We start from the raw sequence: 25,738 nt of genomic DNA on the forward strand, positions 1-25,738 counted from the left end.
ATGGTGTACAATATTAGTGTACTAGTCTGATGTACCCAATGTACGCAAAGAACATAAGTGGTGTACATACTTTCAAGTTATATACAAATGCTAGTGTACAGATATTGTTTACATGTGTGAAATGTTAAGACACGGTGTCCATTTAGTGTATAAACTATGTGTACACCTATATTGTATAACTCAACAATTGTTAACAAAACTGTGTACAAATTTGGTTTACACAGTGCATACAGTGTACATATATGGTGTACATACATTTATGTTACGTACACCTACAACTTGAACATATATTGTGTCTATTTCAATGTATATTTCAAAAAAGGTGTACAAACATAGTGTACTTAATTTAACAATTTGTACACCTGTAAAGTATACACATTAAACCCCATTATGTACACCGTATATGTACACCTGTAAGTGGTGTACTTACCTTCAAGTTATATACAAATGCTAGTGTATATATATTGTTTAGATGTGTGAAATGTTAAGACACGGTGTCCATTTAGTGTACAAACTATGTGTACACCTACATCGTATAACTCAACAATTGTTAACAAAACTGTGTACAAATTTGGTTTACACAATGCATACAGTGTACATATACGGTGTACATACATTTACGTTATGTACACCTACAACTTGAATATATATTGTGTCTATTTCAATGTATATTTCAGAAAAGGTGTACAGACATAGTGTACTTAATTTAACAATTTGTACACCTGTAAAGTATACACATTAAATCCATTAATCGTTTAAAGCAAACAAAAAATGGGCCAACAAACTAATGTAAATTAGAATCTCTTTGGGCCAAATAAATCAAATCATTTTAAATGGGCTATGAAAATAATATTAGACCCATTATCACTAAATATGGACCCACCTCAAAAATGTTTTCTCACAACAAAGAAGGATATAATTGTAATTGACACCTATTTTGGTTTTTACCCTATTACACAAACTTCTCTATCTCATAAACCCTCCAAAAAGTGTCTATTCCTCAGTTTTTTAAAAAAACTACCTAGTTCTCAAATATCTTTTGAAAAAGTACCTACTTTTTTAAAAAGTCCTTATTATTAATCTATTATATCTCTGTCTTTTGCATTTTGAAGGTTAATAGTTTTCTTCTAGATCATTATTTTCAAGATTATATGTAAAACAATCTAATTAACGTTGATTAAACAAACATTTCGTTTATTCTTGAGTAGAGAAAAAGAGACGGATGTTTGACCGTTGACTGGAAATCTATATAACTGGGGGAATGCACGTGTGGGTGTCACCACACACGTGTGCTTCGCTGGAATGGATGGTTCTGGCTCGCATAGGAATATGTGCGCCACGTCAGTTCCACATGGGAAGCCCATAAAATTTACGCACCACCCAACTTTCGAAGCTCTCTCTGAAGAAGATTCTCCAATATCCATTTTCATTTTTTTCCTTATAATCATTGATCAAATTATACTTTTAAAAACAGAATCATTAAAGAGATTATAATCCCTAGCTATCTTTATTTTTGGCATGGGAATCTCAATGATCGATCATATTATTACCATTAGTAATAATAAGCCTCAATTTTTAACGTCAGAAATAATCAAAACTGTCACATACGCATTCTCCATTGATATTAATGTGTTACCTTAATAATTAAAGCTTAGTTTATTTTAAAAATACTATAAGAATCCAACAATCATGTGATGCAAACCTCAAATTCCGAGCTTTTTTAGAATAAGAATAAGTTGCCTTGTGTGATGAATTATAATTATGCCTGTTGATTGATTTTTTCCTAAATCTAAAAAAAAAAAATCAAATATTGCCATTTGCCAGTTAACAGATCTCAGTACATGTGAGAGGACAATTGGACATATATACTATTTGTTTAGAGAATAATTGGTTAGTTTAGGTTAAGGAAAAAAAAAAGAGTATTCAATATCGCCAATGATATCCTCGTTCTACAGCCAAAATGCTGTAAAGAACAATCAAAGCTAATATACACATGCATGAAACATATGATTAAGCAAAACCATGATTATTAGTCCTACACAATTGCCAAACATATAAAATGATTACAACACATATATACTTTGTTATATACTTTTAAAATATTCCGTTGCCTTATGATTTTTCACTTAATTATATCATGTAAGTTGAGAAACTAAGGTAATAGTATCCTTCTCGAAGGAACAAAAATCCTTCTCCAATCTCCACTACCTTAAAAGAGAGGAGGCTCTACTGAAAAAATTCGGAAAAAATGTGAAATAGCAAGCTGATGGTTTTTGGAAGACGTTATATCCAATTTGCTATCTACAATTTAACGATACCAAAGTGCTAGTAGGGCTAAATGCCGAAAAAAGAGTCATTATATTCACCATTACGGACAGAACATGGTCTCATCTAGGCTATGTTGAATATGTTCTCGTTAAGAATTGTTTGACCCTATTGTAATATAGTGCAAGATCAGCGGTCATGCTTAAGTGCTAAAGTTAGGCTTAGTAGAGCCAGTTTGAACCTTGGTTAGGCCGAACTCAAACCTCAACAGTCAACACCAAGAACATATTTCCTCTGTTCCTAATAGTTTGATGTTTTAGAGTTTTCATGCATATTAAGAATTCAATCATTGTTTAATCATTTGAATATTAATTTTAATATTATATATTTTAAAATAATTATCAACCAATAATAATTTAAGAAAGTTAATTATTTTTAATCATTACGATTTATTATTATAAATCAATAAAAATAAAGAAAAAAGCTAGAAAATCATTTTTTGTGGAACAAATAACAAAAGCTAGAACATCAATCTTTTAGGAATGGAGGGAGTACAATTTTATTGTCAATATATACTTACATAAAAATTACTGAAGCATCATCACTAAATAATTATTGCTCATCATGCTTTGCTTTGCGGACTCTCTTTTACTTTGGGGGTAAATGATTAAACGAAAACATGCGCGAGTGGATATAACGCACTTGGTTAGTGCGTGTGGCACAAATAAGCGTGAACACGTGGGACAGCCAGATCACACTGAAACACAACTCCGACATCTTGTCGGATCTTGTGTAAAGCACTAGGTCCCACTTTTCATCACGAAACCCATCTTTTTGCTCTCAATAATTGTCGCCCCATTGCCGTCTCCTTTACTTTCTATGCCAGCGCGTAAAGTACACGTGTTCCACTTCTTTTTTTTCTTTCATACGAGAGCATCAACAAAACGACTTTTATTAGATGATTTAACCAAGGTTTGTAATATAATCGTTTGTGATAATATTTTTGTTGTTTTAATCTCATGAACTACGTTTCTAGGTTACAGACAAAAAACATTATTAAATTGAGTTTTGGAATTGCATTTTACATATTTAAATCTCTTATAGCAGATATATTTCGTACAAAAGTATATCAAACCAATCATTTTTCTTACATGTACACCATGATATTTTAAATCGGATTATGATTATGCAACGACACTAGCTAGAAGACTACTACAACCAAAAAATTACATGCTTCAAATCATTGTAAAACAACTATTTACAAAAACACAAGTTAGCCTAGCTACAACTATATTTTGTTTGAAAACTTTTACCAAAAAAAAAAAAATTGTATGAAAAGAAAGGAATATTACTAGATGATACTAAAAAAGTAAGGCACTTAAAGTCATCAAATAATTAACAAGTTAGCATTGATTGAGGCTGATGGTTACACATGATAAGGAGCAGGCGAGTGAGGAAACAACACAACACGCACGATCACGCTGTGATGACCCACATGCTCCTATCTCTACAATGCCATCCATGTTACTGTACGTAAAGTGGTTTCTACACATTCTTGACCAATATTGCTCAATGCTCACATTTAAATTTTAGTATTTCTAAAGGCAAAAGCACAAATATTTAAAGGTTTTACTGACGGAAGAAAAAATAAAAGTATAGCTTGAAAATGTCATTGTTGATGAAAGTAGAAACCATGATGATGATATTTATGTGCAAATATTCATGTCACACGTATATCATTGGTTCATAACCGTTGGTTGGTCCACAACTTTGAACAAGTTCAGATTCTTTTTTATTGTGTTTTGTACCAACCACTCCAATTAGTCAATATTCCATTATATCCAACTTCAAAATACTTTTTTTCTTTGAACTCTTTCTTTAAAAGTATTTGGACAAATAATTGGCTACACTATTGGAGATTTGACTCAGCTCGGTATGCCGTAACTAATCAAGATACTATTTTCTATACTTTTTTTCTTTGTTGGATAATTCCAGAACTTGGGGAACAAGTTTCTTTAGAAAGTGGAAGTTTCTAGAGAACTAGAAAAAAGGAAAACAAGGTTTACAAAATATGGAAATTGGTTTTGTAATCCTAATAGGTTTAGGATGTTGCTTATGCCTATATAAGGAGTTCTATGTAGAGAGTTGTTCTACAAGACTTCAATAGAGAGATTTAGTTTTTGTGAGAGTTTTCTAAATCTAATAAAGAAGTGCAGTTCTTTAAACTTTTGATTTCTATATAACTAACTTGAATTGGTATCAGAGCTTGTGTTGAAGCTTTGAAGGATCAAGACCTGTGATCAACCATGGCGGATGTGCAGAATCCTCCACCACGAACGAAGGACCTTGGAGCTCCGTCGATAAAATGTCCAATGTTAACACCGACGAACTACACGGTCTGGGCGATGAGGATGAAGGTAATGCTTCGTGTAAGTGAAGTATGGGATACAATTGATCCAGGAAACGGGGATCAAAAGAAAAACAATGTGGCGACGGCACTAATATTCCAATCTATCCCCGAGGCACTTATCTTACAAATAGGAGAGCAAGATCTAGCTAAAAGCATATGGAATTCGATAAAATCCCGTCACCAGGGAGCGGACCGAGTGAAGGAAGCGAGACTCCAAACCCTAAAAGCTGAACTAGATCGGTTGACGATGGGAGATTCAGAGACAGTGGATGAATTTGCAGGGAAGATGTCAGGACTAGCAGCTCAATCGGCTTCCCTAGGGGAAATCCTTGATGAAACAAAACTTGTGAAGAAGTTTTTGTCAGCACTTCCAGAGAAATTCATTCACATCGTAGCGTCTCTCGAACAAGTACTTGATTTAAAGACTACTGGCTTTGAAGACATAGTAGGAAGAATCAAAGCCTATGAAGATCGAGTAAAGAAGAACACCCAAAGAGAAGATCAGGGAAAACTTATGTTTTCCAACTCCAATAATACCCGTGGTGGCTATGGAAACTCGCATGGAGGAGCCAGAGGTAGAGGAGGATTCAACCGTGGAGGGTATGGAAGAGGAAATCAGGGCAACACTAGCTCCGGAAGAGGCAGAGGACGAGGGAGGTCCAACGGCCAAAACAAAGGAGGAGAAAACGCAGAGCAACAACACCAACAGAGAGATCGATCCAAAATAATCTGTTGGAGATGTGACAAGCCTGGTCACTTTGTAGCTAAATGCCCTGAGAGACCTATAGAACAACAAGAAACGAATCTGAATGAAACACAAGAAGCTGACGCGCTTTACATACACGAGGTGGTGTTCCTAAATGAAGAAAAGGTATTCCCGAAGGTATATGATACCAATAACAAGAGTATTTGGTATCTTGACAATGGAGCAAGTAATCACATGACAGGGAACAAGGAATTTTTCTCAAGCCTAGATGAAAACATAAAAGGAAAAGTGAAGTTTGGTGATGGGTCGTATGTTGATATTGTGGGAAAAGGTACTATAGTGTTTGTAAGCAAGAATGGTGATAAGAGGGCACTCAAAGACATCTACTATATACCTGAGCTTAAGCACAATATCATAAGCCTGGGACAAGCGACAGAACACGGGTGCGAAGTCAACATGAAAGGTGAAGCTCTCACGTTGAGTGATGCACAAGGAAGGTTACTAGTACAGGTCATACGATCGCCAAACCGTCTCTACAAGACACCAATGGAAATAAGCTTTCCAAAGTGTCTACAAATACAAAGCGATGATGAAGCAATGACTTGGCATTCACGACTTGGTCATATAAGTGTTGGTGTCCTGAATAACATGGTGAAAAAGGAGATGGTCATTGGGTTGCCACATATTCAATTAGAGGAAAGCATCTGCAACGCATGCTTAGTTGGGAAACAAACAAGAAAACCTTTCCCAATCAAAGCGTCTTACCGGGCAACTCAAGCCTTGGAGTTGATTCACGGAGACTTATGCGGACCTATCTCACCGCCAACACTAGCAAACAATCGGTACGTTTTCGTATTAATTGATGATTTCTCAAGATACATGTGGACAATGTTGTTGAAGGAGAAGAGTGAGACGTTTGATCGGTTCAAAAGATTTAAAGATTTTGTGGAGAAGCAATTGGGGAAATCGATTAAAACTTTTCGCACCGATAGAGGAGGAGAGTTTACCTCGAATGAATTCAACTCGTTTTGTGAAGAAAACGGAGTTAATCGTCACTTAACTGCACCATACACGCCTCAACAGAATGGTGTAGTAGAAAGGAGAAATCGCACTCTGATGGAGATGACAAGAAGTTTGCTTAAGGCAATGAAAATTCCGAATGATATGTGGGGAGAAGCCGTACGTCACTCCACATATCTCATCAACCGAGTCCCTACAAAAGCTTTGAAAGATCAAACACCATATGAGTGCCTCATGTCCAAGAAACCGAATATTGAACATTTAAGAGTCTTTGGATGTGTCGCATATATAAAGATCACCGGACCTTATCTAAAGAAGCTAGACGATAGGTCGCGATGTGTGATCAATCTTGGAACTGAACAAGGCTCCAAAGCCTATCGTCTCTACGACCCAACCACGAGGAAGGTGTTTGTAAGCAGAGATGTAATATTTGAAGAGAAGAAAGCTTGGGACTGGTCATCATTGTCACAACAAGAGAGCGGAGAACCTGGAATGTTTAAGCTCACACTTAATGGAGTTATTGAAGATGGCAATATTAATAACGATAATCAAGTGAACAATGATGATTATCAAGAAGATCCGCAACCTGAAAATCAAGACGAAGAAGCAGAGGCTGAGAACGATAATGACGAACATCAAGAAGAAGCCCAAAACCAGCAGTACGTAACAAGGTACGGGCGTGCAATCAACAGACCAAGATATCTTGATGATTACATTCTTCTTGCTGACATAGAAAGTGAGAAGCTGCTGTTCACCATTGATGGCGAGCCAGAAAGCTATTGGGAAGCTAAGGATCTTCGAGAATGGATTGAAGCTATGATGGCTGAAATAGATTCAATCGTGAAAAACATGACTTGGGAGCTTGTTGACAAACCAATTGGGGTAAAACCAATAGGTTTAAAATGGATCTTTAAGATCAAAAGAAAAGCAGATGGTTCGGTGAACAAGTACAAAGCGAGGCTAGTAGCAAAAGGCTATGTACAACAACAAGGCATTGATTTTGAAGAAGCGTTTGCCCCTGTTGCTCGGATCGAAACCATCCGCTCTCTCATAGCACTTGCAGCAGCAAAAGGTTGGGAGATACATCACTTAGACGTCAAGACGGCCTTCTTAAACGGAGACCTTAATGAAACCGTCTATGTAAGCCAACCTGAGGGATTTGAAAAGAAAGGAGAAGAAAACAGAGTCTACCGACTTCACAAAGCACTATACGGACTACGCCAAGCTCCTAGGGCATGGAATGTGAAGCTTAATCGTGTGTTTAAAGAGATGGGCCTCAAGAGATGTGTGAAAGAGTTGTCCGTGTATCTCAAAGGGGATAAGGGAGACTACTTGATCGTGGCAATATACGTAGATGACTTGTTCGTGACAGGAACATCATTAAAAGTCATCAATCAATTCAAGAAAGATATGTCAAGAGAATTTGAGATGTCTGATCTAGGCAAATTGACATACTATCTTGGAATTGAAGTCATACAAGGAGCTGATGGGATTCGCATAAAGCAAGAGGGTTATGCAAAAGGAATTCTCTTGGATACAAAGATGGACACATGTAATCCCACACAAGTTCCAATGAATGCAAACATAAAGCTCTCAAAGGCAGAAAGTGAGCCAGAGATTGATGCCACGGCATACAGGAGAAGCATTGGATGCTTGAGGTACCTGCTTCACACGAGACCAGACTTGGCATATGCTGTTGGAGTTCTAAGTCGATACATGCAAAGTCCGAGAGAGAGTCATGGCCAAGCTCTTAAACAGGTACTAAGATATGTAAAGGGAACTACCAATTTGGGTTTGTTTTTCAGGAGAGATGAATCAAGCAAGGTGATTGGATACAGTGATAGTAGTCATAACATTGATATCGATGATGGAAGAAGCACGTCGGGTCACATCTTCTACTTCGGTTCATCACCAATCACGTGGACATCGCAGAAACAGCCCAACGTCGCGTTATCGTCTTGCGAAGCTGAGTTCATGGCAGCTACGGAAGCCGCAAAGCAAGCTATATGGCTTAAGGAGTTAATGGAAGAAATACTTAGCAAAAACGAGAAGGTCACACTGAGGATTGACAATAAGTCAGCCATTGCTCTCACCAAGAACCCGGTCTTTCATGGAAGGAGCAAACACATTCTCAAGAAATATCACTTCATTAGAGAGTGTGTGGAGAATGATCAAATAGAGGTGGAGCATGTTCCTGGTACACTACAGAAGGCGAACATACTTACGAAGCCACTAGCCCGAATCAAATTCAAGGAAATGAGGAACTTGATCGGAGTACAAGCAATCGAAGACCCTGCAATTCGTGTTGGAATTACGGGGGTGAATGTTGGATAATTCCAGAACTTGGGGAACAAGTTTCTTTAGAAAGTGGAAGTTTCTAGAGAACTAGAAAAAAGGAAAACAAGGTTTACAAAATATGGAAATTGGTTTTGTAATCCTAATAGGTTTAGGATGTTGCTTATGCCTATATAAAGAGTTCTATGTAGAGAGTTGTTCTACAAGACTTCAATAGAGAGATTTAGTTTTTGTGAGAGTTTTCTAAATCTAATAAAGAAGTGCAGTTCTTTAAACTTTTGATTTCTATATAACTAACTTGATTCTTGACATCTGCATAATGCATGAACTTTGATTATTATGACGTGTACTTGATTAAGACAAAACGAAGTACGAGATTTAATATTTACCAACTTTGAGATACTATATATACTCCCTCCCTCTGTTCCTAATAGTTTGATGTTTTAGAGTTTTTACGTATATTAAGAATTCAATCATTGTTTAATCATTTAAACATTAATTTTAATATTACATATTTTAAAATAATTATCAACCAATAGTAATTTAAGAAAGTTAATTATTTTCAATCATTACGCCTTGAAGTTTAGGATTTATTATTATAAATCAATAAAAATAAAGAAAAAAAGCTAGAAAATCAATCTTTGTGAAACAAATAACAAAAAGTAGAACATCAATCTTTTAGAAACGGAGGGAGTACATGATATAAATCATGATAACTAACACAAGGTGCAAACTGCGTTATCCATATACAAAACATCGCACGATGATTCACTTGTATTGGTTTTAATGACATTGGCTTTAAATCTTCAGACACAAGATTGGCCATCTTATGATACATGGGTTCTTGTAAGAAATCAACTAAAAATGTGGTCATCTTTTTTTTTGTTAAAGAAAAAACATAAATATTGAGAAAGTACAAAAAGAAAGACATGGCAAGGGCCAAAGGGGGGGACACAATTAAGTTGGAGATAAAGTAATAGAAGTCCAAAACAAAAGAAACAATAATGATGGATTGCAATTAGCCACCTGACAAAATCTCTCATCATTCAAAGTACTATATTAATCCCCTCTCTTCTTCAATACCATCTCACATCTCTCTCTCTCTCTATTTCTCTCCCTCAAGAGTCCTAACTTCGAGTTGAAACAAACCATCTGTATTATTTTCAAGCTAATTTCTTTCTCTACTCAGAAGAACAAAACCTTTTCGTGTTCTTTCTTTCTTTCTCTATTCTCCTAAGAAAAGATAATTCTTGAAACTGTTGAGTTCTTGTGGAGGAAATCAAATCATGATGATGGGAAAAGAAGATCTGGGTTTGAGCTTAAGCTTAGGGTTTTCACAAAACAGCAATCCTCTTCAGCTGAATCTGAATCCTAACTCTTCATTATCAAACAATCTCCAGAGATACCCATGGAACCAAACATTCGCTCCTACATCAGGTATATGCTTATGAAAATCTCAAACCTCCTCTCTGTTTTGTTTTAAAGAAACAGAACAGATCTCAAAATTGAAGGATGAGACTTTTCTTCGTTTCCAAGTAAAATAAAAACAGATCTCAAACCTAAAATATGATTGCTCTTTGCAGATCTTCGCAAAATAGACGTGAATAGTTTTCCATCAACGACTAACTGCGAGGAAGAAACAGGAGTTTCGTCTCCAAACAGTACGATCTCAAGCACCATAAGTGGCAAGAGGAGTGAGAGAGAAGGAATCTCCGGCACCGGCGTTGGCTCCGGCGACGATCACGATGAGATCACTCCGGATCGAGGGTATTCACGTGGAACCTCCGACGAAGAAGAAGACGGCGGCGAAACGTCGAGGAAGAAGCTCAGGTTATCAAAAGATCAATCTGCTTTTCTCGAAGAGACATTCAAAGAACACAACACTCTCAATCCCGTAAGTGTAAAATCTGTTTTAGACGATGAAATCAAATGATATTATCGTTACCATGAAATAATCAAGGTTATTATTGTAATTTTACAGAAACAAAAGCTAGCTCTGGCTAAGAAGCTGAACTTGACGGCAAGACAAGTGGAAGTGTGGTTCCAAAACAGAAGAGCTAGGTGAGATTTTCTTGTCTTAACACCAAAATTGTAAATTACATTTATACCCTTGAGTAGAAGTTTTAAATTTACAAATTCCGATTTTTGTTTTTAATTACAGAACCAAGTTAAAGCAAACGGAGGTAGATTGCGAGTACTTGAAACGGTGCGTAGAGAAGCTAACGGAAGAGAATCGGAGACTTCAGAAAGAGGCTATGGAGCTTCGTACTCTCAAGCTGTCTCCACAATTCTACGGCCAGATGACTCCACCCACTACGCTCATCATGTGTCCTTCGTGCGAGCGTGTGGCTGGCCCATCATCATCGAACCATCACCATAATCAAAGGCCCGTTTCGATCAACCCGTGGGTTGCTTGTGCTGGTCAAGTTGGTCATGGGCTGAATTTTGAAGCCTTGCGTCCACGATCGTGATTTTTAATTTAGTGAGGAAAGGGTGTTTTGGTATTTTTTGTTATTGTTATGGTCTATCTGTGTAGGGTCATTGTAATTTTGGATGATTGGCCTTCTCATGAACTAGTCCTATAGTCCTATGTATGATCTGCAACCTTAAAATATTTAAATTAGCAAAAATTAGTTACAATCTCGCAATCTTAACCAAATTTATGAAACTCTCTTTTTGATATCTTACACGAGTTCTAAATTAGACCAAAAATTTACAAACGTTTTCTAGATAAATCTATCGTTTCGGTTTATGAGCATGTTATAAGTGTAGCTTAATTGCAAGTTTTAACGAAATGATAAATTATTGTGATAAACTGTTCAGATCTGATAAAAAGCAACGTTATTTCTTTCAGATTTTCCGATTTTCTTATATATTTGGACACTTGTTAAAGATCGTTTTGTTTTATTTTTGTTTATAAACAAATACTTCTGTTGCTCACCAAAAAAAAAAAATACTTCTGTTTTGGAATATAGAATTATTATGCGGCTACGAATAATTTTTTTTACACATGATTTACTAATAAATATTAGGCTAAGGTAAAAAGTCGGTTATTTAGCGGATCGGTCAGTTTTACCAAGATCCGTTACTCCGGATATCCATTTGCGGATTGAATAAAAGTAAGTGTTTTATTAGGAAAGTCGGCTATTTCATACCCTACCTATACAGTAGTGTTCAATTCATACATCAAAGTTTACTATGTGCTAATACATATCCAATCTTTTAAAATTTTCAAATTTTATACCCAAACTTATCAAATTGTGAGAAATCACACAACTTTTGTCTTTACTGCTGACGTGGATGTCACGTTGTTGATGACGTTGATGATCTGGTTGCCACGTTTTTCATGACGTCGTTGCCATGTCATCACCATTTTAAACAAAAATAAAAATTAATTTTTTTCATTTTCTCATGTTTTTTGTCCATCACTATCATCCAACGGAATTGTGAAAAAAATTATATATTTAATGTAAGAATTTAGAATCTTCTTTTCAAGACTTATAACTAATATTTTAACTGAAACTAATATTTAAACCGAGTTTCTACACTCAAAATTCGCAATTCTTTTTCTAAAAATTTTCAAATCGCTTTCAATGAAAAATATAAACCCTACAATAATCTTATATATTAATCTTTGAAGACATATATTAAATTTGTTCTTAGAATACAATTTATTCTTATAGTAATATATGTAATTAAGTTCTCTTTTTTTGTTATCAACTTAAAAATGTCTTTTGATTAATATAGAAGATATATTGTAAGGGTTTATGTTTTCTACTAAAAGTGATTTGAAGATTTTTAGAAGAATTGCAAATTTGGAGTTTATAAACTCGGTTTAAATATTAGTTTTGGCTAAAATATTAGTTATCAGTCTCGAAAAGAAGATTTTAAATTCTTACATCAAATATCACAGTTCCGTTGGATGATAGTGATGGAAAAAATGAGAAGAGAAAAAAAATTAATTTTTATTTTTGTTTAAAATGATGATGACGTGGCAACGACGTCATGAAGGATGTGGCAACCACGTCATCAACGTCATCAACGACGTGACATCCACGTCAGCAATAGAGACAAGAGATGTGTGATTTCGCACAATTTGATAAGTTTGGGTATGAAATTTGAAAATTTTAAAAGCTTGGGTATGTATTAGCACATAGTAAACTTTCATGTATGAATTGAACACTACTGAAAAGGTTGGGTACGAAATGACCGACTTTCCTGTTTTATTACGACCGGGTCTTAATTGACAAAAATGTATGAGCAACTCTTATTGGGTCTTAATGGGCTGAATTATTATGTCGGCCCATACGTTTAGTCTTCGTCGTCGTTTCCATCTGCGAAACTCTCTCTCTCTCTCACTCAAGTTTCCTCCTCCATTTACGATTTTCTTAACGAAATCTTTCACCGATCGCTACACTTATAGCGACCCAGATGCTAAATCACTTGATTTCTCGTCTGTTGCCTCCTTCATTACTATCTCATCCCTCAAAAATCTCAGCTTTACGGTTTTCCACAACTGTCTCAGCCGCCGATAGATTATACGGCCATCTTCAAGGAGGCACAAGCAATCCCGAGAAGGATTTAGCCTCAGCTAATGTAAATTTGGACTCCTCTTCTATCAACGAGGTAATAAGAAGATGCGATCCAAATCAATTTCAATTGGGTCTTAGGTTTTTCATATGGGCAGGAACTCAATCCAGCCATAGACACAGTCCTTACATGTATACCAAAGCTTGCGACTTTCTTAAGATTAGAGCAAACCCAGATTTGATCAAAGACGTTGTTGAAGCTTATAAGAAAGAAGAATGCTTTGTTAGTGTTAAGACGATGTGGATTGTTTTGACTCTGTGTAATCAAGCGAAACTCGCTGATGAGGCATTGTGGGTATTAAGGAAGTTTCCTGAATTCGATTTATGCGCAGACACTGTTGCGTATAATTTGGTGATTAGGTTGTTTGCTGATAAAGGAGATTTGAGTATGGCTGATATGTTGATGAAAGAGATGGATTGTGTTGATCTTTATCCAGATGTGATTACTTATACGGCGATGATTAATGGGTATTGCAATGCGGGTAAGATTGATGAAGCTTGGAAGTTAGCTAAGGAGATGAGTAAGCATGATTGTGTGCTTAACACTGTGACGTATTCGAGGATTCTAGAAGGAGTTTGCAAGTCTGGTGATATGGAGACAGCGTTAGAGTTGTTGGCGGAAATGGAGAAAGAAGACGGTGGTGGATTGATTAGTCCGAATGCGGTTACTTATACTTTGGTAATTCAATCGTTTTGTGAGAAGAAGCGGATTAGAGAGGCGTTGTTGGTATTGGATAGAATGGGGGATCGAGGGTGCACGCCGAATCGTGTTACTGCTAGTGTTTTGATTCAGGGGGTTTTGGAGAATGATGAGGATGTTAAGGATCTTTCTAAGTTGATTGATAAGTTGGTGAAACTCGGTGGTGTTTCTCTTTCTGAATGTTTTAGTTCGGCTACTGTGTCGCTAATCCGTATGAAAAGATGGGAAGAGGCGGAAAAGATTTTCCGTCTGATGTTGGTTCGTGGGATTAGACCTGATGGTCTTGCGTGCACTCATGTTTTTAGGGAGTTATGTTTGTCGGAAAGGTATCTCGATTGTTTCGTTCTGTATCAAGAAATCGAGAAGGAGGATGTGAAATCAACGATGGACTCGGATATATATGCGGTTCTTTTGCTTGGTCTCTGCCAACAGGGGAATTCTTGGGAAGCTGCGAAGCTTGCGAAATCAATGCTTGATAAGAAAATGAGATTGAAAGTTTCTCATGTTGAGAAAATCATTGAAGCCTTGAAGAAAACTGGTGATGAAGATCTCATGAGTCGTTTCTCTACTGATTAATTCAATTATTCAGATAGGTATGTTTATTTATATAAGAAGAAGGATTCTTGTTTCACACAATCATCACTAAGCTTATTCGATACTGCATAAATTAGTATAGCGAATTAGCGATTGAGGTATTTGCTCTTTTTAAGGATGCAAGGGCTCCTTGGTCTTGCGGTTGAGTCTTGGTGCGGCAGACACTTGGTCCTCGAGAAGAGGTACGACGTAGTTGACGAGATCTTCATCCGCAATTATTAAGTGGGCACTGGGTACAATCACAAACTGCACTTTTCCAGCACGAGCCAATGCTTTCAGACCTATCCAATCCTCTATATAGAGCTTTGTCTGGGACACAGGGAGAACATGTGTTAAGTCACCATCTGGATAAAACCCGAACCAAGATGACTCTTTTGGGACAATAACCGTATCGTTCTGAAACTGTATAAGACAAAAACAGAATCATCAAGAGAGGAATCAAAAGATAATAGAAAAGTATAATGGTTAAGAGAAGAGAAGCGAACCAGGACAAAAACCAGCTTCTGTAAACTGGTGAAACGGTCTTTGTAAGTTTGGTTTCTTTGGTCCGGTCTCTCATTGTTAAGCTTAGGTAGATACTTACAACCTTTCAGGTACTCTGTCACATTCTGAGAAACAGAAAAAATAATGTTTTTGTTTTGATCATTGTTTACTAATTTGTTGATTTTGCAAGTTTCCTAATAAACTATGGTGAATAGACGAGACATACATGAGGGTTTTTGTAATAACCACTAGGAGCAAGATTATCCTGCAAAAGTCATTAACGATTTTAATTAATTTTCTAATTGACGATTTAATCATATGATATATAGAGAGAGAAAGAGATCAATACTTGAGCAAAGTCGCTATAGACATCTCCATTGATAATCTCATTTGTTATGTTACAAATGCCACCAGACTTGAACAAGGAAAAACCAAAAACAACAGAAAAATATGATGTTGTTACTGTGATTGATTGATTAAAAGTCAAATAAAAGATAAATATTTGATATTTAGAGGAAATAAAAAAGCTTACATTACACGGAGGAAAAGCGGCGATGCCAGCATGAGGACCAGCCAAGGATATATAGTTGTAAACAGGAGGCCCACCGTCGCAGAACTCGATCAAGCCTCGAGCCACTAGGTTCCCCTGTTCCGTCATTCATCAACATATCCATGAAACTGAATATGTAAATAATGATCAAAAATCGTTATTAGGGTTTTCAAGAAAGTATCAAGAACCTGAGCTCTTCCAACAATGTTGTATCCTAGACTCAACTCTTCCATTTGCTTCACATTATCACACGCTATTTCCGCTTGTCGTGTAAGTGGCATTAACCATGAATCGCTTATTCCATTGCCAATTTCTCTGGATTTCATACCCAAAAAAAAACAAGAATCAGATCAAACCAAAGACATCATCATTAATAGTCACTCTGCACGTCTTAAATATCAAGAACACATAAATAGCCCCGATCTTTGGATTATCATCAAATGGAAGAAAGTGGTGTGGACTGACTTACAAGCAAAAGCCAGGAGAGCCAGAGAGGTTAGTGAGAAGCTGTGTGAAGTTAGCATTTGTAGCATCAGAACATTGAGTTCCGATTTCATGAAGTATTATGAACGGAACTGAAAGAGAGACATGAACCATAGCTAAGAATGCAACCACCACCATAACACAAGACCGCTTCAAACCTTTCTCCATTGTAAACCGCCAAACGTACAGAAGCTGTGATTGGCGTTTATGTTTATGTTTATGTTTATGATATTTTGTGTCTCCAAGAACTTTTGAGATGGGAATATATAAAGGGAATAGAAAGAGCGACATGTGGTTGGAAGTTGTGGCCAAGTAAGAATTAACAAAAAATTAGATGACAAAATGGACGACGCTGATTGGTTTTTACATTTCCAGTATGAAATGGACGGTGCTAATTAGTTGATATCTTGCATTAACGTTTTTTGTAGCATTTGCATTATTAACGTTCTGCTTCCTAGTTCTTCCTCTAATGACATCTCCGCGTTGCCTCTTTTAGTACGTGTGTATGTATGTACTTTTAACATATTACTAAGATAATTTCATATTACATATTTACAATAACTTATAATTCCAATCATATTGTATTTGAATATGTTTAACAACTAATTTCTTGTCATTTTTACTACAGTAACATTATAAATAGATGGATCGAATGTAACTATGATGCATCTTTTGTAAATCCATAGATACCGTCCAAAGCGGGATAAATATTACATGACGACAAAGGCATTTAATTTTATCTTGGTTCAGGTCAAGCTAAGGGAGTGAATTTCATGCTCTCATCATGGCAATGCAGAACTGTTGGAGTCATGGTTACACAAAGAGTCATTTTTGATGGGGACAACAAAGGAATTGTGGACTTGGTAAATGGTAAAAGTCTAAATTTAGAGCCTACTATTGGATCAGAGAAGTTTGGAAGAGAAGATTTGAGGAGATCAATGTTTGAATGGGTGATAAAGGATTATAATAAACCAGCTAATCTTCTTGCCAAAAATGATTTATAATTTTATTAACATACTTTTGTACCCTCTGTGATAAATCAAGTCCTTCATTGTGACTATAAGGTTTATATTAATACATACATACTAGGATTTGACCCGCCGTACACCGCGGGGTTATTATTTAATTAAAAAATTAATTTTTTGGTTTTGATCAATGTAATTTATGTTTAGTATTGTTGTTTTTTTTTTCATGTTACAAAATAATTGTGGTCGGTTGTGTGTAGAATTAAATATCCACACAACCGTGTACACCGCAGGTTTAATATTATAGTAATTCTATTTTTTAATAAATTAATAATTGGTAGTGTATAATTTTGTATGTTGTTTGTGTTCTTAGATAATTTTGTAGAATGGTTGGGATGATTTATTTTGAGTTGTAAGTTATGATATTAATAGTTATAATATTTGTTTGTCTATTTCACGGTCTTACATAATAATTATATTTCTTTTATATAAATAGTATAATTTGTTTAATTCGGTATACCGTCACTAATGGTCATGAGTCAGGATACAATATAAACATAGAGTGTGTAATGAAACATCACTTCGTTGTTCTATTAGTATGTGTGTTTTAGATGAAAATATTATTTTGTTCTTAATATTAATATAAAGTTGAAGATTAATATTTTTTAGTTGATATGAGTTGAAAATAAAAGATTTATATAAACTTATAGTTTTTTGGTTGATAGATTGAAAATATAGGTAGTTTATATCATCTAATCTTAATATTAAGATCATAATCAAAATATTAAATACACAAATTAACAATATAATCAAAATCTTAAATACACTGAAAGGCCAAAACAAATAATGAAGGCCCAATAATTGATATTGCCATATACTGTTGGTTTTTTTAAAACTGATTACATACGGTGAAGAATGATTTGGAAACCAAATTGATTCCTGATATATAGTTTAGCTACATTATAGGTAATTGAATAGAGACGGAATATACTATGCGAATGAAACAGCTATATTTTTGATTCAGTTATTTTAAAGCTATATTTTTGGGAAGTTATAATATTTACAGCTTGATTGACTCGAGATTCTTGCATTTATTTATGCAGACGGTTTTATTATAGGTGTGTGAGTTTTTTTTGGATCCGCAAGACAGCAAATGGGCCAGATTTTGGGGAATCAAAGGGAAAGGGCCTAATATCCGGGTTAAAAACCGGGTCAAAAACTTAAACAAAAACCGACCCGATTGATTCCTTAAAATGTACTTCAAAAATGTTAAGTAGATCAGATGTTTTTTCCAAAAAAACTTTATTTGTATAAATAAATAAATTTTATTTATCTTCGCTCAAAAAATAATAAAAATAATCATTTTTAATGGAGCTGCATCTAATTGATTTTAAAATTCTTTAACGTTTGAAAACTATTTGTACTGTGATTTAAAATACAAAAGGAAAACTATAAATTAAAGTAAAGAAGTAAAGATATATGTGAATATGTGTTGAGGGATAAAATGGCACTGTACTATTACTTGGTGTGCAGGTAAAATATCTCAAAACCATTTTCCAATAAAAGTATATTTGGAGGTTATAAATGTTTTGACATTCGAAGTCGAATAATATTTTGTTATAAGCTTGTCCCATATTTGGAATGAAAAATGAAGTAAGGAAACATAGGAGTATAAGCTATCAAAGAAATTATTATATCCAACATTACTCTCCCACTGCATTAATTACTTGGTACCACTTGCCATTGACAGATAGTTATTAATTGTCTTCTTATAACAAGAAAATATATTGTTGGGAATTTAATATTATCTGAATTACAGAATAACCTATCATATTTGTTTTATGTATAGTTAAAAAAAATACAAGAGAGAATGCATAAAATCTATATATTTAATTCTTAAATCCACAAAATTTATAAATTTAATTTGCTCTCTGTATAAAGTATAGACTATATTTTATTTTGACAACTGAATATACAAAATATACAAATAAATGTGCTCCTTCTGTAAAGTATAAAATCTTTAAATTAAATTTTAACTTTTTATCTAGCTACTAAATCTACAGATTATTTAAATAGAAAAAATAGCTTATGTAGATTATAAGATCTACAAGCAAAAATAACGAATACAATTCAAGGTACCTTTACCTTATATGAATTAAAAAATCTTTGAACCAAAGTTACATTATATTTATCTCTAATCTTACACTACCATAGTACCATGCAACATCTTAGATTTGAATCTTTTTTACATTTCTAGATCGAAAGAATACTTAAATGTACCCATTGACTCACTTCTGTATGCAGACAATATAAGTTATTGATGACTCTGATCAATACTGCTTCAACAAGCACCAACGAGAATAGGAGATGCATGCTTGGTTGTTCATGTATATATTGAAGAGGTTGCAAAAGATTTGCCAACGTTCATGTATAAATGGGCTAAGCTTGCGAAAACAATGCTTGATAAGAAAATGAGATAAAGTTTCTCATGTTGAGAAAATCATTGAAGCCTTGAAGAAAACTGGTGATGAAGATCTCATTCATCGTTTTTTTTTTTTTTTTTTGAATGTAATGTTAAATTATACTCAAAAGAAAAAATAAACGTTTGTACAACTAGTGCTTCGTTTGTTTGAATAAGTAGCTGAAAGGAAACTTAAAAGATCACATATAGCTTAGTCTCGGGTTTGAATCCAGAATTGATAGACCTTCTCATATCTCTTGTCTCCCATCAGGCGGATGGCTGAGATTCGATTCCTTATCTGTTTGTCAACCCATGCCGTAATGCGTTCAGCCGTTTGTGTATTCATCGTTTGTCTACGTATTAATTCCATAATTCAAGATAGGTATGTTTGTTATTCATAATAGAAGAAGGATTCTTGTGTCACACAATCATCAGCTTATTCGATACTGCATAAATTAGTATAGCGATTGAGGTATTTGCTCTTTTTAAAGATGCAAGGGCTCCTTGGTCTTGCGGTTGAGTCTTGGTGCGGCAGACTGCTGGTCCTGGAGAAGAGGTACGACGTATTTGACGAGATCCTCATCAGCTATTATTAAGTGGTTACCGGGTACATTCACAAACTGCACTTTTCCAGCAACAACCAATGCTTTCAGACCTATCCAATCCTCTATATAGAGCTTTGTCTTGTCCACAGAGAGAACATGTGTTAAGTCACCATCCGGATAAAACCCGAACCAAGATGACTCTTTTGGGACAATAACCGTATCGTTCTGAAACTGTATAAAACAAAAACAGAATCATCAAGAGAGGAATCAAAAGATAATAGAAAAGTATAATGGTTAAGAGAAGAGAAGCGAACCAGGACAAGAACCACGTTGTGTAAACTGGTGAAACGGTCTTTGTAAGTTTGGTTTCTTTGGTCTGGTCTCTCATTGTTAAGCTTAGGTAGATACTTACAACCTTTCAGGTACTCTGTCACATTCTGAGAAACAGAAAAAATTATGTTTTGTTTTGATCATTATTTACTAATTTGTTGATTTTGCAAGTTTCCTAATACACTATATTGAATAGAGACATACTTTAGGGTCTTTGAAATAACCACTAGGAGCAAGACTATCCTGCAAAAGTCATTGAAGATTTTAATTAATTTTCTAATTGACGATTTAATCATATGATATATATAGAGAGAGAGAGAGCAATACTTGAACAAAGTCGCTATAGACATCTCCATTGCCTATCCCATTTGCTATGCCACAAAGTAAATCAGACTTGAACAAGGAAAAAACCAAAAACAACAGAAAAATACAATGTTGTTACTCTGATTGATTGATTAAAACTAAAATCAAATCAAAGATATATAGTTGATATTTAGAGGAAATAAAAAAGCTTACTGTAGTACACCGAGGAAGAACGGCGATGCCAGCATGAGGACCAGCCAAGGATATATAGTTGTAAACCGGAGGGCCACCGTCGCAGAACTCGATTAAGCCTCGAGCCACTAGGTTCCCCTGTTCCATCATTCATCAACATCCATGAAACTGAAACATGTAAATAATAATCATAAACCGATATTAGGGTTTTCAAGAAAGCATCAAGAACCTGAGCTCTTCCAACAATGTTGTATCCATGACTCAACTCTTCCATTTGCTTCACCTTCTCACACGCTATCTCCGCTTGTTGTGTAAGTGGTATTAACCATGAACCGGCTATTTCATTTCCATCGCCAATTACTCTGGATTCCATACCAAAAAAAAAAACAAGAATCAGATCAAACCAAATATATCATCATAAATAGTCACTCTACACGTCTTAAGTATCAAGAACCCATAAATAGCCCCGATCTTTGGATTGTCAAAAGGAAGAAAGTGTTGTGGATTGACTTACAAGCAAAAGCCAGGAGAGCCTGAGAGGTTAGTGAGAAGCTGTGTGAAGTTACCAACTGTATCATCAGAACATTGAGTTCCGATTTCAGGAAGTATTAGGAACGGAACTGAAACAGAGACATGAACCATGGCTAAGAATGCGACCACCACCATAACACAAGACCGCTTCAAACCCTTCTCCATTGTAAAACGCCAAACGTACAAAAGCTGCGATTGGCGTTTATGTTTATGTTTATGATATTTTGTGTCTCCAAGAACTTTTGAGATGCGAATATATAAAGGGAAGAGAAAGAGCGTCATGTGGTTGGAAGTTGTGGCCAAGTAAGAATTAACAAATAATTAGATGACAAAATGGACGATGCTGATTGGTTTTTACATTTTTAGTATGAAATGGACGGTGCTGATTAGTTGAGATCTTGCATTAACGTTTTTGGTAGCATTTGCATTAACGCTCTGCTTCCTAGTTCTTCCTCTAATGACATCTCCGCGTTGCCTCTTTTAGTACGTGTCTATGTTACTATGTATATATTTTTTACATATTACTAAGGAAATTTCATATTACATATACATATTTACAATAACTTATAAATCCGATCATATGGTATTCGAATATATTTAACAACTCATTTCTTGTCATTTTTACTACAATAACATTATAAATAGGATGGATCGAATGTAATTATGATGCATATTTTGTAAATCCAGAGATACCGTCCAAAGCGGGAGGATATTACGGTACGACAAAGGCATTTTATCTTGGCAATGCTAAGAGAGTGAAGGCTTCAAATGCTGAGGAAGGTGAATATCAATCTCTCATCATGGCAGTGCAGAACTGTTGGAGTCATGGTTACACAAGAGTCATTTTTGAAGGAGACAACATAGGAACTCTGGACTTGGTAAATGGTAAAAGTCTAAATTTTGGAGCCTACAATTGGTTCAGAGAATTACAAGTTTGGAAGATAAGATTTCAGGAGATCAAAGTAAAGATAGGTGAATTTGTGTTGAGAGATAATATGGCACTGTATTGCTTAGTGTGCTTCTTTTGTTAGCCAATCACATTTCTAGATCTTAATTTGTTTCCATCTCTCGTAAAATATCTCAAAATTATTTTCCAGTATAAAAGTATATTTGGAGGTAAATGTTTTGACGTTAAAGAAAAAAAAAATGTTTTGACGTTATAAGTTTGTCCCATATTTGGAATGAAAAATCAAAAAAGGAAACATAGAAGTATAAGCTACTCCCTCCGTTTCGTTTTACTTGTCGTTTTAGAGTTAAAATTTTGTTTCATAATAATTGTCGTTTTAGGTTTTCGATGCAAATGTTTGGTGAAAATTCCAGTTTTATCTCTACTATTTTAATATTCGGCCAATGAATTTTTTTATAAAATATATTAATAAAGGGTAAAACAGAAAATTTAATGTTTTTCTTAATTTGTGTGAGAAAACCTTAAACGACAACTAAAACGAAACGGAGGGAGTATTAAAGAAATTAATATATCCAACATTACTCTCCCATTGCATTAATCACTTGGTACCACTTGCCAATTAACAGAGAGTTAATAATTGTCTTCTTATAAAAAAGTTAATAAATTGTTGGGAATTAAATATTATCTGAAATACAAAATAACCTAATATATATGGTTTATGTATAACTAAAAAAACAAGAGAGAATGCATAAATTATATATTTCAAGTTTTTATACAAAATCATCACTAAGCTTATTCGATATTGCATAAATTAGTATAGCGATTGAGGTATTTGCTCCTTTTTAGGGATGCAAGGGCTCCTTGGTCTTGCGGTTGAAGCTTTGTACGGAAGACGGTTGGTTCTGGAGATAAGGTACAACATGTTTGACGACATCTTGATCCGCCATGTTGAGGTGTCCACCGGCTACACTCACAAACTTCACTTTTCCAGCATCATCCAATGTTTTCAGACCGATCCAATCCTCTGTATAGAGCTTTGTCTGGTTAGGAGAGAGAAGAGGTTCGAATTCACCCTCCGGATAAAACCCAAACCAAGTTGAATCATTTGGAGTAATAATCTCATCGTCCTGAAACTGTAAGAAAAAAACAGAATCATCAAGAGAGAGGAATGAGAAGATAGTTGAAAAGTCTAGATGGTTTTGAAGTTATTAAACCTTGACAAGAACTAGGTTCTGTAAAATGGTGAAACGGTCTTTGTAAGTTTGGTTTCTTTGGTCTGGTATCTCATTGTTAAGCTTAGGTAGATACTTAGAGCTTTCCAAGTACTCATTTATATCCTGAGAATAAATAAAAGATTTTGTGGAATCTATGTTAAAACTTTATGTTGTTGTTTTGATCATCAATTACTTATTTGTTGATTTTGCAAGTTTTCCTATAAACGATGGTGAATGGACATACATTAGGGATTTTGTAATAACCACTAGGAGCAAGATGATCCTGCAGAGTCATTACAGATTTTTTTTTAAATTTCTAATTGACTCTTTAATCATGATATTTGTATAGAGAAAGAGGTATATATACTTGAATGAACTCGCTATAGAGAGCTCCCTTGATCAACTCATCAAATTTCTTACATGCTGGATCGGACTTCAACTTACAAAAAACAAAACAAAACAAAGAAAACAAACAAAACAATCGTTGTTTGTTACTTTAATTGATGAAAATTAAATTAGAGATAAAAGTTTAGATAATTTGAGGATTAAAGAAAAAAGCTTACACCACAAATAGCCGGAGGAATAGAAGAAATGCCAGCATGAGGACCAGCTAAGGATATATAGTTGTAAACCGGAGGTCCATCGTCGCAGAACTCGATCAAGCCTCTAGCCACTAGGTTCCCCTGTTCCGTCATTCATCAAACATCCATGAAACTGAAACGTGTTATAATGATCAAAATCTATTTTAGGGTTTTCAAGAACCTGAGATCTTCCAACAATGTTGTATCCTTGACTCAACTCTTTCATTTGCTTCACATTCTCACATGCTATTTCTGCTTGTTGTGTAAGTGGCAAGAACAATGAAGTTACTACTCCATTTCCAATTTCTCTGGATTCCATACCAAAAAAAAAAAAAAAAAAAAAAAAAACAAGAATCAGATCAAACCAAATACATCATCTTGTTCATGCTATATAAAACAAGAATATAGCAAGAATACACAACTCTTCTACATGGCCCGATCTTTCGGTTATCAAAACGAATAAACTATTTTGTGGATTGACTTACACGCAAAAGCCAGGAGAGCCAGAGAGGTTAGTGAGAAGCTGTGTGAAGTTAGCATTTGTAGCATCAGAACAATGAGATGCGATTCCATGAAGCATTATGAACGGAACTGAAAGAGAGACATGAACCATGGCTAAGAATGCAACCACCACCATAACACCAGACCGCTTCAAACCTTTCTCCATTGTAGAACGCCTAGAGTACAAAAGCTGCGATTGGCGTTTATGTTTATGTTTATGATATTTTGTGTCTCCAAGAACTTTTGAGATGGCCGGAATATATAAAGGGAATAGAAAGAGCGTCATGTGGTTGGAAGTTGCGGCCAAGTAAGAATTAACGGTGCTGATTAGCTGAGATCTTGCATTAACGTTTTTGGTTGCAGTTGCAATAACGCTCTGTTTCCTAGTTCTTCCTCTAATGACATCTCCGCGTTGCCTCCTTTAGTACGTGTCTGTGTATGTATTTTTAACATATTACCAAGAAAATTTCATATTACATATTTACAATAACTTATTATCATACTTTGGTACATTCTGTGATAATTAATAAATCAAGTCCTTCATTGTGAGTTGTGACTATTGTAATTCACGTTTATATTAATAAATATCAGGTGTTACAAAGAATTTTTTTGTAAATATAAATAAATGTAATTTATCATTTTTAATGGAGTTGCACTTACTTGAGTTTCAGAATCTATAATATTTGAAAACTATTTGTGCTGTGATTTTTTTTTTTAAATACATATAAATAATTTAAAATGGAAAACTACTGAAATAAAGTAAAGATATGTGAACGTGTGTTTGAGGGATAAAATGTCACTGTATTGCTTAGTGTGCTTCTTTTGTTAGCCAATCACATTTCTTGATCTTAATTTGTTTCCATCTCTCGTAAAATATCTCAAAACTATTTTCCAATATAAAAGTATACTATTTGGAGGTAAATGTTTTGACGTTAAAGAAAAAAAAAATGTTTTGACGTTATAAGTTTGTCCCATATTTGGAATGAAAAATCAAAAAAGGAAACATAGAAGTATAAGCTATTAAAGAAATTAATATATCCAACATTACTCTCCCATTGCATTAATCACTTGGTACCACTTGCCAACTATCAGAGAGTAATTAATTGTCTTCTT

The 25,738-nt window shown here is 34.9% G+C and overlaps 4 protein-coding genes and 1 pseudogene across 6 annotated transcripts; 2 read left to right on the forward strand and 3 right to left on the reverse strand.

The window, feature by feature from the left end:
* The first annotated feature begins 9,598 nt into the window (after positions 1–9,598).
* Positions 9,599–11,350, forward strand: LOC9299423 (homeobox-leucine zipper protein HAT2). Its single transcript, XM_021015545.1, has 4 exons — positions 9,599–10,133; positions 10,280–10,590; positions 10,678–10,757; positions 10,858–11,350. The coding sequence occupies exons 1-4, from the start codon at positions 9,983–9,985 to the stop codon at positions 11,165–11,167; spliced, it is 852 nt and encodes a 283-aa protein (XP_020871204.1). The 5' UTR covers positions 9,599–9,982; the 3' UTR covers positions 11,168–11,350.
* A 1,587-nt stretch (positions 11,351–12,937) lies between these two features.
* Positions 12,938–15,247, forward strand: LOC9299424 (pentatricopeptide repeat-containing protein At5g47360). The gene is made up of 2 exons (XM_002863302.2): positions 12,938–14,578; positions 14,696–15,247. Exon 1 carries the CDS (start codon positions 13,128–13,130, stop codon positions 14,559–14,561), a length of 1,434 nt encoding a protein of 477 aa, XP_002863348.1. The 5' UTR covers positions 12,938–13,127; the 3' UTR covers positions 14,562–14,578; positions 14,696–15,247.
* Positions 15,194–16,884, reverse strand: LOC9299425. The gene is made up of 4 exons (XM_021010861.1): positions 16,082–16,884; positions 15,801–15,927; positions 15,412–15,708; positions 15,194–15,327 (listed from the first exon to the last, which is right to left on the reverse strand). The coding sequence occupies exons 1-4, from the start codon at positions 16,384–16,386 to the stop codon at positions 15,265–15,267; spliced, it is 792 nt and encodes a 263-aa protein (XP_020866520.1). The 5' UTR covers positions 16,387–16,884; the 3' UTR covers positions 15,194–15,264.
* A 2,989-nt stretch (positions 16,885–19,873) lies between these two features.
* Positions 19,874–21,909, reverse strand: LOC9301198 (annotated as a pseudogene). The gene is made up of 7 exons (XR_002329079.1): positions 21,406–21,909; positions 21,121–21,253; positions 20,913–21,029; positions 20,724–20,789; positions 20,601–20,639; positions 20,381–20,503; positions 19,874–20,297 (listed from the first exon to the last, which is right to left on the reverse strand). The product of XR_002329079.1 is annotated as a palmitoyl-protein thioesterase 1 (transcript).
* Positions 21,910–23,083: 1,174 nt separating this feature from the next.
* Positions 23,084–25,316, reverse strand: LOC9301199 (palmitoyl-protein thioesterase 1). 2 transcript variants are annotated; one of them, XM_002865079.2, is made up of 7 exons: positions 24,610–25,316; positions 24,306–24,432; positions 24,107–24,226; positions 23,911–23,982; positions 23,788–23,826; positions 23,544–23,666; positions 23,084–23,462 (listed from the first exon to the last, which is right to left on the reverse strand). In XM_002865079.2, exons 1-7 carry the CDS (start codon positions 24,909–24,911, stop codon positions 23,172–23,174), a joined length of 1,074 nt encoding a protein of 357 aa, XP_002865125.2. In that variant the 5' UTR covers positions 24,912–25,316; the 3' UTR covers positions 23,084–23,171. The 2 variants fall into 2 exon arrangements, with proteins under 2 accessions (XP_002865125.2, XP_020866510.1); XM_021010851.1 differs by lacking the exons at positions 23,544–23,666; positions 23,788–23,826.
* Between the last annotated feature and the right edge of the window lie 422 nt (positions 25,317–25,738).

Source organism: Arabidopsis lyrata, assembly GCF_000004255.2.
Source record: "Arabidopsis lyrata subsp. lyrata unplaced genomic scaffold ARALYscaffold_8, whole genome shotgun sequence".
Classification (NCBI taxonomy): Eukaryota; Viridiplantae; Streptophyta; class Magnoliopsida; order Brassicales; family Brassicaceae; genus Arabidopsis; species Arabidopsis lyrata.